The sequence below is a fragment of the Canis lupus genome, chromosome 6 (assembly GCF_003254725.2).
Source record: "Canis lupus dingo isolate Sandy chromosome 6, ASM325472v2, whole genome shotgun sequence".
Taxonomy (NCBI): domain Eukaryota; kingdom Metazoa; phylum Chordata; class Mammalia; order Carnivora; family Canidae; genus Canis; species Canis lupus.
Genome location: NC_064248.1, coordinates 28,555,251 through 28,571,629, shown reverse-complemented (window position 1 = coordinate 28,571,629; position 16,379 = coordinate 28,555,251). Strand labels below are relative to the sequence as shown.

The following is a 16,379-nucleotide window of genomic DNA, read 5'->3' as shown; positions in this document are numbered from 1 at the left end:
GGCTGACTACAGAGAGATAAGAACTTAACAATACAAACTGAGAAAATACAGCAACAACATCAAAACCCTCAAAGAAATGAGCTGTGAAATCCAACTGCATTTCTAGATCTGTATTTAAATTAAAAAGCAGGACTAGAATTTCAGAAGTCATTGAGATCATCTCCAAAGACTAGGATAACTTTCCTGAAACTTACCTTCTGCTTACTTTTCCAAAATTAAGTCTATAAAGTGTTTTACTTATAAACATACTTATTTTAGAAAATACAGAAAAGTTGGGATGCCTGAATGGCTTGATTGGTTAAGCATCCGACTCCTGATTTCAGCTCAGGTCCTGAGATAGGCTTAGGGTCCTGAGATGGATAGCCAAATCCTGAGATGGAGCCCCTTGTCAGGCTCTGCGCTGGGTGTGGAGTCTGCTTAAGATTGTCTTGGTCTCCCTCTCCCCTTCCCCTCCTTTCTCTCTCTCTCTCCCCCTCCCTCCTTCCCTAAAAAATAAAAATAAAAATACAGAAAAGCATAAAGAAGAAAAAAACCTATCTAAAGCAGTCAGTGATACTAGCATGAGGCTTCCTTTCAGTCTGATCTATACAAGGTATTATAAAAAAAAAAAAAAGTATTAGTTGTATAGGAGCCCTACTTGCATCTGCTTTTTACACTAAACCTTAAAACAAACATTTCACCACCTTTTAATAAACTCTTCAAATATTTTTTAAATGACCACATACCAGCCTGTTGAGGTACATAAACACTAAACAGTCTTATTATTGCCCACTTAGGTTTGTGCTGCCATTACTTTATCCAAGAATTTCCAAAGAGAACAGCTTAAATATTTCATTTACTAAAATAAACAGGCACTGCTGGAAACTGACAATCAGAACGGTCTTTATGAACCCTAATCAGAAGACGGTTCCTTTTAACCTATCACCTGATCTGAGAAAAAGGAATTAGGAGAAGAGCCCTACTGCACACATAATTCATCTTTTGGTCCTCTCAAACATCTGCGTTCATCTGCTTGGACTATTCAATGTCAAGCAGTGACCGCCTGTCCTTACGAAACAGACCTTCCCTCTGAATTTAATCTTAAAAATGATTTATCCTCAGCCTAGATTCATTTTCAATGGTCAGCAGTAAGGGCAGTCATAGTAATAGTATCCTGCTTTCCGTGGATTAATAATAGCACTCTATTGTAGGGTGCTATTAAAAGTTCCACAGATCATGTTAGTACAAAGATACCAATATACCAAACCTTGAAAAATTCGATGAGTGAGATCAAACCCTTGCATGGTAATACTCTTTCACGTCCAAGCTGAAGTTGTCGTTGTACCTGCGGCCACCTGGACAGACCAGAAACATAGCAAAATCCTAAAACTACACATGCACTTGTGATTTACTTACCAAAGGCACTGAAAAGCTGGTAAAGGTCACTGGTTTTCCATTCTTTGGGGAATGTCACATGAAGAACATGATCACGTTTTGGTTGCACTATGGGACAAATTTTTGATAAAAGGTTGACAACTGAAAAGTGAATGACACACCAGTGGTTCTTTAATGAAGCTAACCCCCAGCTCTCTTGAGGAACTGCTGGGAATGACTCATGATTACCAAGCAACTCCTAAAAGTATTTTTAGGAATGGTATGACTCTGCCATCTTAGCCTCAACTTCGGCTCTGATACTTTATAGAACTCACAATGGATTGAATCCTGACAATTCTATGCATACCACCTCTGCTCATGAAGTTCCCATGAAAATTATTTCAAGGGGGGAAAAATGGCTACTTTGTTCAAGACATTTCACTAAGTGTTTAACTTTTTACTGTTAATCTACTTGTTAGTATGTTTACTTAGCACCACCGTCCAAAATCCGATGGACTGAGTTTAAGTAGAAACAGTCCTGAGTCACAGTCTTATGTTCTAACCTCAGACCCACCACTCAACTGTGCACCTCTGAGCAAGAGACCGAACTGCTTTAGCCACTCATGGCTATAAACTGGGAATGATGATGTTTAGCTTGCAGAACTGTTGTGAGAAGAGTGTATCAAAATAGAAGTCTAATCTAGAGGGCAATCTATGTGTTCTGATCATCACTACAATGACTATTACCATTGGGTAGAGCTCACCCATTTCTATATCCCTGTGGTGTGGATTAAGGCAAATAAACCCAGACTAGCACGAGCATTGGAACAGAAGAATGGGACAGGAAGGAGGAGAAAGTAGAGAATAATCCAAAACAGCAGCAACCACTTCCCATACAGACAAGCCTTCCAAGGTTTTCAATGAAAAAGAAGGAGGAAAAAAAAAAAAAAAAAAAAAAACCTACCCAACTTCAATATATACATATTCAAATAACTGGAAAATGGAGAACTTCTAGTTACTGACATAGCTAGCCATCTCGAAATTTATTATGTGTATTTATAGAGTATTATGAATCTGAGTTCTGAGTGAAAACAAAATAATGAAGAGAAGATATATATTCTTTTAAAATTCAACTCATGCATAAACTGGAAAATGTAAGTAAAGAGAGGAGTTAATCAAGACCCAAGGGTACCATTAACTTAAGCATACTATTCATATCAACCACAAAATCACTGCCTGTTTTTACGTGAATAAAGCTCTTTCTTCGGTAATATTTTTCCTGTTATCCCTTCCAGACCACACACTTCAACGTGCAGATGCAATGAGAAAATAAAAATCACTTACAGTCTGGTCCTTCCAAGTTTAGATAGGGGATATCCATGACTCTCATAAGAAATAACCTACAAAAAGAAAAGAAAAACAGACAACGGGCTCATTTCTATTAAAAACCATATACAAGCATCCATTAAAATCTTTACTAAATGCTTCTTAGATGCCTCTTAATTATATTACTCCATCTGAAATCATTTGAAAAAAGTACTTACAATTCACTTCAAAGATTTTTCTCTAGGACTAAATATTTATCATAAATAAATATGAAAAAAACAATCTTTGGTATCCCCAACAGCTACAAAAGTTCCTGACACTCAAAAGCTACTCAATAAATATTAGTTAAATGAATGAAATTAGACATCGAAGAGTCAAAAGGAAGTCCTCTGCAGGTTTGCTCACATTAATCAAGGGAAAGTGAGAGAAAACAAACATTACAGAATGCTAACCATCTTACTGACTTCTTAACAACTGTTCCTAAAAATTATAAAGGGAACCCCTATGATTGGTGTTTTGTGAGCTGAGAATGACAACACCGGTATCTTTTTTTTTTTTTTTTTTTAACTGAGATGGAAAGTCATTGGATAAATGCCAATCTTATTGAGTGAATTACACAGTCTGAAGTAAGTGACCATCTCAGCAGCTCATGCTATTACTGTCATTTAAAACATATTAAAAGCACAAAGCAAAACAATGTTTGGTAAAGAAAGCTATCACACAGATATGAAACATATCAGTCACTTTATGCATACCTCCAAAGGAAAGGATACAAAGGCACTTAAAAAAAGGGTACTTGTAAATTACAAGTACATAATTGCAAGATATGGACAAAATATCAGGCATTCTGTTGTCTGCAAATGATTTTAATAGGTTTTACTTAAATGACAATACATAAGTGCATTTCTGGTAGAGACTATATTATACTGCAAATTAAAAAGGCAATCCAAGAGCCCAAAAAGCAATTAGTTTGGCTTCACTGACCCACAATTAAGGCACATTATTACCAGGCATTCAAAAGCCAAGCAGGGCATGATCTAGTTTACAAATGGAACCATCAGCGTAAATAACACCATTCGGTTAATGCCAGAAAAAAAAGAAGTCATGGCACTCTGCGGTTTAAGAACTTGTTGCCTGGCCTACAATTTAATAAACCAAATCCTATGGCTAAAAAACCAATTTTATTTTTAGTTTACTAATTTAGGCTCAGGAATACTATTCTTGTTCTAGGAGCCATTTTACTCAATTCAATCAATAGTACTAGTGATGCCAGAAGACACTCAGATGTACAGAGCACCTAGCACAAAGGAGTTTCTCAGTGGGGTGCCTGGGTGCCTTTGGTCTGTTAAGTGGCTGCCTTAGGCTCAGGTCATGATCCAAGGGTCCTGGGATCCAGCCCTGCATCGGGCTCCCTGCCCAGTGAAGAGTCTGCGTCTCCTTCTCCTTCTGCTGCTCAACCTGCTTGTGCTTGCTCTCTCTCTCTCAAATAAATAAAATCTAAAAAAAAGTTTCTCAGCGATGACAGCTATGATTACTACTGCCAACCAGAACCTATGAGGTTATTCCTGGGTGAGAAGGCTCAGTATTTTTATGCTTCATAAAATTTTCAATTTTCCATTTAGTAAATTTAGAGACAGTCCCCAAATTCTGAAAACCAAATAAATAAAAAACATTTAATTTAAAAGTTATGGAACATATCAAGCACCATAAAAATAATTTAAAATTTTAACCCTAATTTCAACAGAGGAATAAAAGCTGAATTGACATGTTCATTGTTACACTATGTCAAATTATCACAATAATGTCAAATACCCTCCAAAATCAAAATTGACCTTATGGTTCAGTAAGATGTGGTGGCAGGGGGAGTCAGTAAATGATGGTTCATCATTTCAAAAGAGCATTAAACAATCCAAATAACTATGAAAACTTTAAAATATTTTGGATTTTTTTCTACTTTGGTAAAAATAACACTGGAATCTTTTTTTTTTTTAAGTTTTTTTAAAATGCCAGTTAACATACCGTGTAATATTAGTTTCAGATATACAATATGGTGATTCAACACTTCCATACAACACCCACTGCTCATCAAGACATGTATGCTCCTTAAGACCCATCGCTTGTTTCACCCATCCCTCATCTCTGCCCACCACCCCTGTAACCATCAGTTTGTTTTCTAGAGTGTGTCTCTTACTCTGCCTCTCTCTTTTTTTCCTCTCCTACACTCGTTTGTCTGCTTATTAAATTCCACATATAGGTGAAATCATATGATATTTGTCTTTCTCTGACTGACTTCACCTGGCATAATACTCCCTACCTCCATCCTTGGAACACAAACTGAGGCAGCCACTCTGGAAAACAGTATGGAGAGTCCTTAAAAAGTTAAAAGTAGAACTACTCTATGATCCAGCAATTGCACTACTACATATTTACCCAAAAGATACAGAACTACTCATTTGAAGGGATACTTGCACCCCGATGTTTATAGCAGCATTATCTACAATAGCCAAATTATGGAAAGAGCCCAGATGCCCATCAACTGATGAACGGATAAAGAAGATGTGGTATATATACACAATGGAATATGACTAAGCCATCAAAAAGACTGAAATAAAAAAAAAGACTGAAATCTTGCCATCTGCAACAATATGGATGGAGCTAGAAGGTATTATGCTAAGCAAAGTCAGTCAGAGAAAGACAAAAACTTTATTATTTCACTTATATGTGGAATTTAAGAAACAAATAAGCAAAGGAAAATAAGAGAGGGAGAGAGAAAAACCAAGAAATAGACTCTTGTCTCTAGAGAAAACACTGATGGTCACCAGAGGAGAAGTGGGAGGGAGCGGAATGGGTGAAACAAATGATGGGGATGAAGGAGCACACTGGTCATGATGAGCACTGGATGATGTATAGAAGAGTAAATCACTATGTTGTACACCTGAAACTAATATTAACATTACACGTTACGTAAAAGAAAAAAAATTACATGATATGTTAACTGGAATTTAAATAAAAACTTTTTTAAAAGTCCCAAATTTTATATTATGATTATAGCTTTGTAAAGTTTTCTCATTAAATCTGATAAATAAAAAGACCTCTCCACCACCATTAAGAAAAAAAAAAAAAAAGCAGCCAATGATTTTGGGAAACTGAGCTTTGTTTTTTAAAATTCCTTTCAGGGACACCTGCGTGGCTCAGCAGTTGAACATCTGCCTTTGGCTCAGGATGTAATCCCAGGGTCCAGGATTGAGTCCTGCATCCAGCTCCCTGCAGGGAGCCTGCTTCTCCCTCTGCTATGTCTCTGCCTCTCTCTGTGTGCTTCTCATGAATAAATAAATAAAATCTTTTTTTTTTAAATAAAATCTTTTTAAAAAAGTAAAATTCCTTTCATTTTTATTTTTATTTTTTTAATTCAAAAAAGAAAACAGGGGCACTTGGGTGGCTCATGTGGCTGAGTGTCTGACTCTTGGTTTCAACTCAGGTCATGATCCCCAAATCAAGCTCCACACTCAGCCCAGAGTCTGCTTAAGATTCTCTCTCTGCCTCTGACCCTTACTTCACTGGTGCTCACTCCCTCTCTCCCTCTCTCTCTCAAATAAATAAAATCTTTAAAAAGAAAGAAAAAAAAAAAAAAGGCTACCAGAACTGAGAGGCCCAAGGGAAATAACTAGAGACTTTTTCAGAGACACACGACTAAAAAGCCAGTTAAATCAATCTTGTGTATCCTGTATACTATGTTATCCGCTGTGGGGAGAGGAAAATGAGGTAAAATCACATGTGTGAGTCTGTAATTGCTTGATTTCGTTTTTAAAATATTGTTTTATTTCTAAAATCATGGGACCTCACTAACAGACTGAGAAAATCTATCATCCTATAAATAGCAACAAAAATTACACTTAAAAAGGAGACCTCCCCAACTAATCTCACCATGCAAGAGTTTTGAGACATTTTTTGAAAGATATCTTTTGTCACCCAATATACAGGCGATTTGTTCTCTAATAGTTCATCTGAATTTCACTTCTGTCTAAAATAAGCAAAAAATCTGTTCTTAGCTAAAAGACTCAATAGATTTTTTTAAGGTAGTTAATTCCACACTATCTTGTTTGCTTGCTCAACACTTTCACTAAATAGAAACCCTTTTCAAATAAATTATTAATAGCATTTCTCACTCTTCCCCAAAGCCTCCATGTCTGGGGTTTTGAGAGAAACGAATAGCCCCAAGCCCTGAAGGAACACGCAAACCAACTCCGTGTGTGACTTGGCAGCCAGCACCTCTGCAGAAAGCCATGCAGTTGGGAAACCAACCCTAAAACTGTAGCTGAGCGTCAGTGGAACTGAACCAAAATCAACTCCCCAGTGGCCTCCCACCCCTGAGTGCCAGGCTGTCTGCAAGCCACAGCTCTGGTCACATCCCTGCCCTTCTGAAGTAAAATTACAACTTTTCATTATATGTATGCCTCACACACACTGGCTGTCAGAAGGCCTACATCTCTCTGAAATGGTCTGATAGAAGACTTCACACGTGGATCATCTGCTTGACAGCGTTCATTCCAACCCAGGAGGGAATGCACTGGGCAAGTAGAGAGGCTGATAAACACATGCAAAGGTGCTTCTTCACTGTGCACTGTACTGCACACAGCAAAGACACTTGGGCAGAGGCACCCGGGTGGCTCAGCGGTTGAGCGTCTACCTTTGGCTCAGGTCATGATCCCCAGGTCCTGGGATGGATTCCCACATCAGGCTCCCCTCGGGGAGCCTGTGTCTCTGCCCTCCCCCTCTCTGTGTGTGTGTGTGTGTGTGTGTGTATGTATCTCAATAATAAATAAATAAAATCTTAAAAAAAACAACCCACAAAGACATTTGGGCCAAAACTTGCAAAAAACGGTATTTCTATTTTAGTAGAGATTCAAGATGGCTGTGATTCAGTAAAGACACGACAGGGTGGGAGTCTTGCCACATTCCCACAAGCCTTCTTGATGAAGTATTATTTTAGTGCTTATTGTCTAAAATGGCTGATACTAACTCTGTCAAAGATTAAAATTAAAACTCTTATTTGGTACAATCGCCAATTTGATATCAGGATTCTATCCTAAGAAACCGTAAATTCAAGTTCACGTTCTAGATGCCACAACACAAAGTTTATCCTTTCTGGCCTCTATAAGATTTTTAGTTTCTACAATTGTATGACTGATGATGTGGTTTATCTCAGGTATCTAACATGTCTGGAAAGATGCAACGGTAAGCTCTTTTGCTCATGAGACTAGGTAACTTCAGGTCAGCCTCCTTAACAAGCAACCCAGTGTAAGCTGTGCATAAGACATTTATCTCCAAAGAGTCTCCTATGTGCTGCATGGCACTCACAAAGAGTGAGTCCACCAATGTCCTTTTCAGACCAGGACAGTATGATACCATGGCCTAGACTGTGTGAGAAGGCTTCCTGGTCACTGAAGAATTTCATTTCAGATATAAAACTTCTTAGGAGCCTGGACTCTTGAGCCCTTATGAAAATGCAGTTCCCTAGATTAGCAACATGAGAACCACCTGGGAACCTGTCAGAAATGCAAATTCCCAGGCCCTACTTGAGACCTGCTGACTCAGAGACTCTGGGAACTGAGAATCACTGAGTTAACAGAAAAGGGTATATTCAATGTTGTGCTGCCATTAATGGTGATTCATTAATCAACCAGCACTGATAATGGCCAAGAAAGATGTTGTGCCAACTTCTCCAAAAAGCATTAGTCTTAATGACTTGTTTACATTAAATGAGTCTGGCTTAGAAAAACACAAAACTATCAAAACAAATACCAACGACTACCTCAAAATCTATGAAGCAATAAGTCTTCTACTGCTCCGTGAAACCAGGAGCTCAACCTTAGCAAGCAACTCGCTTCTCTGCAAGAGATAAACTGGAGGAAATCACTGCCAACCACTATTGTTCTCATTTTGAAGAAGAGAAAAAAAGATTACTAATACCACTCTCTTGGCAACTCATTGCAAAAGTCCAACTCAGTTCTGTGAATTGGCTACAAATGATCACCTCTAGCATTCACACATTAAACTTTAGCATTTGTGCAGCACCAAAGATCGGCAAACACTTGCGTGAGTAACACACGTAACACGTTGAATCAGACACCTCTGACCTTATCAAAATTCTGACCTTAACAATGAGTTTCAGACACTGATCCTGACAACCTCAAAGCACACTAGGCCGCTCTGAGAAGTACACTAAGATCAAAGGTTATTTGATGACACAACAGCTTGCCTTGGACTATGGCTTATCTGAACCATTCCCCAGTTGTCTAGTGAATAAAAAGGGATTGCACAACGATGCCAGTGTTAACCCATTTTATACAGCTAAACTCATAAAACAGAGGGCAAAAGTGATATTCAAAAATGCATCCAAAAAGGTGATTCAGGAACACTATTCACAAGAGGCTCAAACCTCTGGGAACCGAAAAGATCATCAGAGTTCTTTTAAAATTCTGTGTTATCACATCTATGTATACAATCAATGATTCTACTCAGAAATGGTAGAAAATATTTAGTTTTGCTCCCCTAGTGGCATGCTTTCCAGGGCTATCCGAAGGCAGAGAAAGAAAGTGAATCAGAGTGGTGTGTCCGTGGCCACTTTCAAGAAGCAACTGGCAAAAAATGGTCATGGCCATTACAGTGCAGTGGAAGTGCTTAGGGACAAGGCGTCCAACCACAAAGGTTAAGCTACAAGTGGACCATGCTATGTCCACCTGGCAAACCACTGAGTGTCATCCACATGATGCTGGCCACTGGTTTTAATGTCTTTTGAAAATTCATTATTGTATTTTTTAAGGTACAAAATTGTAGAATTCGTATAATCTCAATCAGTAAATGAATTTCACTGGCACCAATTAGTAAATGAAAGAGACACAGAAAACATACTGCTAGAAAGTTCACTAAAATAAAGGGATTTTTTTTGTGGGGGGAAGCTGGTGAAATTACGAGCAGGTATTTTTGTTTCAATTAGAAAAAAGTAGTGTCTCTCAGGAATAAATACAATCTTTAAAAAAAAAAAAAAGGGGGGATCCCTGGGTGGCACAGCGGTTTGGCGCCTGCCTTTGGCCCAGGGCGCGATCCTGGAGACCCGGGATCGAATCCCACATCGGGCTCCCGGTGCATGGAGCCTGCTTCTCCCTCTGCCTGTGTCTCTGGCTCTGTCTCTCCTTCTCTCTCTCAAGAATAAATAAATAAAATCTTTAAAAAAAAAAAAAAAAAAAGAAGGGGATCACTTGGTGGCTCAGCGGTTTAGCGCCCGCCTTCGGCTCAGGGAGTGATCCCAGGGTCCTGGGATCAAGTCCCAAGTCGGGCTCCCTGCATGGAGCCTGCTTCTCCCTCTGCCTGTGTCTCTGCCTCTCTCTCTCTCTGTGTCTCTCATGAATAAATAAATAAAAATCTTTAAAAAAGAAAAAGAAAAAAGTATGAAGTTTCTGACTAAAATAACAATATTTATCATTATATGTTCAGCTTATTTGATCCTTTGTGGTGTCTGCAGGACAGGTAGTTAAGTACTGGCTTCATCATACCAGGAATAAGGAAGCAAGTTTTTCCTAGTTCAGTGGCTTACCTTTGGCCACCAAGGGAGCGGACACAGGACTTAGACCCTGAGCTTCTCACCACTAGTTCTACACTAATGGACTAATGGCCTCCCCTCCCTCTGCTGGGTGCTCCCCTCACATTTGGCTTTTAACTTGAGCTGTTTCCAAAGCCTCAATGTGAAATGGTAAGGCTGGAGCCCAGTAGGAGCATCCAGGCACAAGTCAACTATTTAGTCCTCAATCAATTGCACAAATGCCTAGTGGGTACAACTGAAGCAAGAGCTTGAGATACAAGCCTCCAGAAACACTTTTCCTCAGGGAGGAATGCTCTAAAGACTGATTAAATTATAGCAGGGCCCAGACACACAAAATGAGGCTGCCTTTTAAGAAAGAGCTTTGGGTAGGCTGAAATTCCAAGGCAATGGGAATAACAGGTGGTGAGGACAGCCTGGGCACATTTGTGGTGCATAAGGAGCTGCTACCCTGGGTTGCCTGGGCATTGGGCTTCCTGGGCACACCTGTTGTACACCCTGCGACTGCCCTCAGGAAAATCAGTGAATCAGCGTATCCCAAGTTGAGACAGAGATCTAGAGGTGCCTGGATACATAAGAGTTTATCTTGGGCAATGTCACACATACACCCAGCCTGAATGATCTGGAAGGATCTCTAATGTTATGGCATGTCTGAATAAAGAACAACAGTGCATATCTGGTCTCTTTCCCTGGCAAAAAGAAAAACCTGAAGCCACCAAACTCTTCATTCTTCCTCCTAGAAATGCTGTATTTCATTCGATGAGCAAAAAATTTGCATTTGTTCATCTGTTTTCTTCTAGACTACACTTCTGTTCCTAAAAAGCTTTGTCTCAAAAAAAAAAAAAAGATTTCCAAGTAAAAACTGCATTCCTCTCACACCACTAAAGACTGGGATACAGAGACGTGGAGTAAAATCTAATCTCAACACAATTTGAGCAGTGAATTAATTTGAGGCTCACCCCAAGTCCCAAGCCTTCCAAAGGAAAATTGAAACCTTTAAATGACTGCCAGCCCTACTGTACTTGCAAATGGTCTTGGTATTTCCTTCAGGGCACAGCCGTAAAAGCACTTCATAAGAACCTTGTATGCAAGGGCTCATCATTATACATATTTATGTGCTATAAAAAACTAATTTTATCATCCAGGGGAGGAAGCATGCAGACATCTCTCACAAAACAAGCTCATTTATTTTGCTCACTAAAGCACTTGTGTAAAATATGAAGGCAACCACTGGCTGGAGGGGACTTACTGTGGCATCGGTTATTTTAATGTCACTCACGGGGGGGCGGGGGACCACACAGTTTTCTGTGTAGTCATTTGATGTTTTGACAAATAGAGCGTTACCTGACATCTGTCCTGAAGCCAGCCCATAGCCTTTCTTAAATAGATACAACAAACAAGGAGAGGGAGAGAAGAGTGGGGGAAAAGAAAGAAAACCAGCAGTTCATTTAAACAATCCCCATCAAATGAACCATATCAAATTACATCAAATAAAAATGTTAAACTAAGCATTATACAAAGGCAACGTCTGTACGGCCTGTGAAACAGCAGAATACAAAATGTCAGAGGAAACTAGCCCCACACGATCTGATGGTCAGAGTCAACATCTTTTATGACCACTGCTCAGGCCAAACACCAAGAAAAAAGGAAATCTTTCAAAGATACTAGCATCATCTCTTAAAAAAATGTGCAACCCACTGCAGAATTGTCTGTTTAGAAACTGTGTGCTGTGGGGGAAGAAACCATTCTTGGTCGAGGACAGACCTGGGTTATCCTTGACTCTGCCATTCCTGAGACCCTTGGCAGACAGCCTTAGCTTTAAAATGGGGACATACTGGGGCACCTGCTTGGTAGAGTGCATGACTCTTGAGCTCAGGATTGTAAACCTGAGCCCCACGTTGGGCGTAGAGATTACTTAAAAATAAGATCTTAAAACGAGGACATTATTATTTACCTCTGAGGGTTGCTGGCAGCGATGACAGTGAATGTGGGGAAACGATGTAGGTAACTCACTGAAGAATGGAAGGTGTTCAGTAGGGAAAATTTTGGGTAGCCAGTACCAGATATTCAGTACCATGGTACACTGGTGACCTTTAAATTTTATGAATGAAATGTTAAATAGCCTTGGAAATAACCATTGCCTGGTTTTTCCCAGCCAGAGCCAAAGTAAGGCAAGGAATACCTAAGCATGCTGACTTTACTACTAACAGCCTACGGTGGGCTGACTGGTGGTCTCCAAAAAGATACACACACATTCTATTCAATGTTGCCTTACTTGGACAAAGGGTCTTAGCAGATGCAATTAGTAACTAAGCTAAGGCTCTTGATAACATTATCCTAGACTAACCCACAGGAGTCCTAAATGCCAGCTCAAGTGTCTTCATGAGAGAGGCAGAGGGAGGACAGGGACACACAGACACACACACACACACACACAGGAGGCTGCAATGTGATCATGGAGGCAGAGACTGGAGAGATGTGGCCAGAGGACAAGGACTGCCAGCAGTCACCAAAAGCCAGAATAGGCAAGGAACATACTCTTTCCCCAGAGCCTCTGGAGGAAAACCAGCCCTGCCCACACCCTGATTTCAAACCTGTGGCCTCTACAACCATGAGTGTGAACAAACTCCTGGTGTGGTACACCTCCAAGCTCGTGGTGAATTTGTTATAGCAGCCACAGGAAACTAGTAAAATACCCTACTGTGGAGGGGGCAAGCTATTTAAATACATATCCAGGGGTTGACTGATTTTTTTTCCTTACCTCTACAAATTACTTGCTCATCATAATGATAAACAAGTCATTAAGCCAGGGGGAAATGTACTTTTAAAGTAGCCAGAGCCCACACAAGGCTGGAACAGCTCAGCATCCACACAGCTCCTGTAACACGCACGGGGATGGCAAGGCAAGAAGAGGTGTGCCCAGTGTGTTGTCCTTGAAGATCCCCTTAAAAAGCAGCCTTTTGATAAAGCCGCAGACACAGCTCGCCTGATACATCCCTGGCAATCAAGACCGCAAGGCAGAAATTAGACAAGCCATACCAACTCAAGACAAGCACCCTCTTCCCTGAAGAAGTGATGGAAATAAGCACAGGTTCTCAGTCTTAAGAAGCCAGACTAAAGGCCTGAGAATAATTCGGTGTGCCCTAGACTCCGGTCTTTTGCCTTTCTGAAAACCACTGTACTAAAGAACTCTCAGGGTAACCAAACCAAGGCAATCCTTGGAGATCCCTGCTATCCTAGTTGCTTGGGGAACCATAAGGAAAGCAAACATGACTTGGGTTGAAATAAAGGGCTTTCGTTAAGGTATGTGAGGATAAAATACATCCTGTGTACCAGGGGAAAATACCTTCTGCAAACCGGGGAGAAAAACTGGCTCTCAGCCTTCTGGAACTGGGGAGGCTGCCCTAAGCCATCTGCAGTGCTATGATTTCACTCCTCAGGACCCTGGACCCCAAGATTTCCACAATCTGGAAAATACTGAAAATGGACTCCATTTTTTTTTTTTTTTTTTTTTAATAAAAGGTACTTCTTGGCTCTCTCTGATTAAAAAATAATGTCTGCCACAGCACCACAGTCCACTTCTAATCAGTTTAGAATGAGTGGTAGACTATGATCCCTATCTCTGGGGCAAAATTCATCTCTGGTAGAAGTGAAGGCTAGAGGACATCGGCCCTTCATTCAAGCACTGCAAACAGAAATATTAAAGAATACTACTGGGAGAGCCAGCCAGTCGGACACACAAAAGGTCACACAATCACCACTACTACTGTCTGCCTCCATCCTGCCTCCCTGACCCCTCAGTTCCGGGATCACCAGGGGCTTCTGTGGCAAGAGACATGCACACAGCACAGCTGCTCCTGGGGGCAGACAAGTAGAGGAGACTGTATTTCACTTCTCTGCCTTGCCAGCATCATAAGGCTCAAGACACATGAGTATGACTGGCACACGGGCAGGGAGTTTCTTCTTCCCATTCACAGTCCAACCTTGCAGCAAGACCTTTATCATTAAGATACAAAGACAGGCAATGTTTTCTTAAGAGGATTCCAGGTTGCTGTTCTCTATAAAAAGGATTTTATTGGCATCAGGCACTTCTGCCTATTTCCTGAGCTCACAACCCAGAGATTGCCACCCGAGAAAACTTAACTAAGTACATACAGCCCACTTTGTTCATCTACCACTGCCTCAGATACCAGGAAAAACTAGAATCATGTTACTTTCTTGGAAGTTCACTGTGGTGAAAGCCACAGCAACAGCTACACTCTGTGCACCCAAGATATGGCACACCCCTCTAGTGAGCAGCCTTATTGATGCTACACTGCAACCTGAGGCCAAGCCTACCAGGTGGACATTTATGATCCGCATTTCACAGATGTGGAAACCTAGCTTCAGAAAGGATGAATGTTCCATGTGAGCATCATGATGGCCCAGCCTGAGTCCTCTGCCTTATTCATCGTGCCTCTGCAGCGCTGCAAACAAGCAACACCCCCCCCCCCCCGGCGGGGGGTAGGGGTTTGCACAGCTTTACATCCACAAATCTCAGGGCTTTGGGGCCTAAGAAGTGATCTAAACCTAAAACAGCAAATTAAAAAAAAAAAAAAGTGCTCCGGGAGTTTGCAAAGTAGGGCATATGCAAAGTTATCAGTGGTTCTAACAGATTAAGATCTCACAGAACCAATGAGTTGCTCAAAAAGGAACAGCTCACTGAAGGACAAATGTATAGAGGTAGAAAAGTAGATCAGAGGTTCCCAGAGCTGAGGGGAGGCAGGAGCAGAGAGTTATTGCTTACTGGATACAGACTTGCTGCTTGGGGTGAACAAAAAGCTCTGAGAACAGAGAATGATGATGTCGGCACAATACAGTGAATATCATTAGTGTCACTGAATTGTAGATTTAAATATGTTTGCGGGGCATCTGAGTAACTCAAGTCTGACTCTTGATTTCAGCTCAGGTCATGATCTCAGGGTTGGACTTTGTACCAGGCATGGAGCCTGCTTAAGATTCTCTCTCTCCTTCTCCCTCCCCCAACTCCGTGTGTTCTTTCTCTCTTTCAAATAAATAAATCTTTAAAAAAAAAAATGTTTCAAATGCCAAATTGTATGTTATACATATCTTACAATAATTTTTAAAAGATAATAATGTCATATACCAAAAACCATTGATCTCTATAATGCGTGAATTATTTGGTATATGAATTTACATCCCAATAAAGCTGTTAAAAAAATAAAAAGAAACAGGTTCATAAGTAAATGCCATTTCTTTCCTCTCCTCTCTGTTAAAATCTACACCTGGAAGTGCTACACAGCACAAAGACTGAGAAACCACCACATGCCTCAGGGCAAAACCAACAAGCAAAATGAGAAAACACATTCAAATCTTCCCCCTGGACACCATTTGGTTACAAGCAGCCTTTCCTCCTTCCCTTCCTTTTTCTGATCAAGGCTCAAGATTGAACACAAACCCTCACCTTCAGGGTGTGTGAAGTACAAAAGGTATGATTCGGGCGCCCGGGTAGCTCAGTCAGGGTTCTGATTCTTGGTTTCAGCTCTGGCATGATATACAGCCCCATATCGGGTTCAGCGCAAAGTCTCCTTGGGATTCTCTCTCTCCCTCTCCCTCTGACCCTCCTCACACACACACCCCCCCAAATAAATGGGTAAATATTTAAAACAAACAAACAAAAAGGTACAATTATAGAGTGTCTTCTGTGAAAGCACAACAGCTCCTCCATGTGCTCCCAGCATCTTGTCAGAGAAGCACATCCTCCAAGTATAAATGTCCCCACAGCAGTGGCAGCAGTACCAGGCTGATCGAGAGCCACGATGTGCCAGGCACTGTGCATTTTACAGACATTCATGCAATTTTACCCTCACTACAACCTTATCAAACGTGTATGAAGATTCTCCATTTACAGATGAGGAAGCTGAGACATAGAGAGGGTCAAGTTACTTGCCCAAAACGGCACAGGCATAAGTGGGAGATCACAACTACATTAGACTATAGGATACCCCAGAGTGAAGCAATTCCACTGAAGAAGCTAATCAAGTGACTTAAAATTTTACATGCAAATGGAACCAGTTATGTGGACTATCATGACATCACCGGC

The 16,379-nt window shown here is 40.7% G+C and overlaps 1 protein-coding gene across 2 annotated transcripts in view; it reads right to left on the bottom strand.

Moving 5' to 3' along the window:
• PARN (poly(A)-specific ribonuclease) overlaps positions 1-16,379 on the bottom strand; it is a 155,195-nt gene that overhangs the window by 98,052 nt on the left and 40,764 nt on the right. For both annotated transcript variants that reach the window (XM_035718207.2, XM_025416454.3), the window contains exons 19-20: positions 2,698-2,753; positions 1,396-1,482 (exon numbers count right to left, since the gene is read on the bottom strand). In XM_035718207.2, the coding sequence (XP_035574100.2) occupies positions 1,396-1,482; positions 2,698-2,753 (143 nt within the window). The remainder of the gene's footprint in view (positions 1-1,395; positions 1,483-2,697; positions 2,754-16,379) is intronic.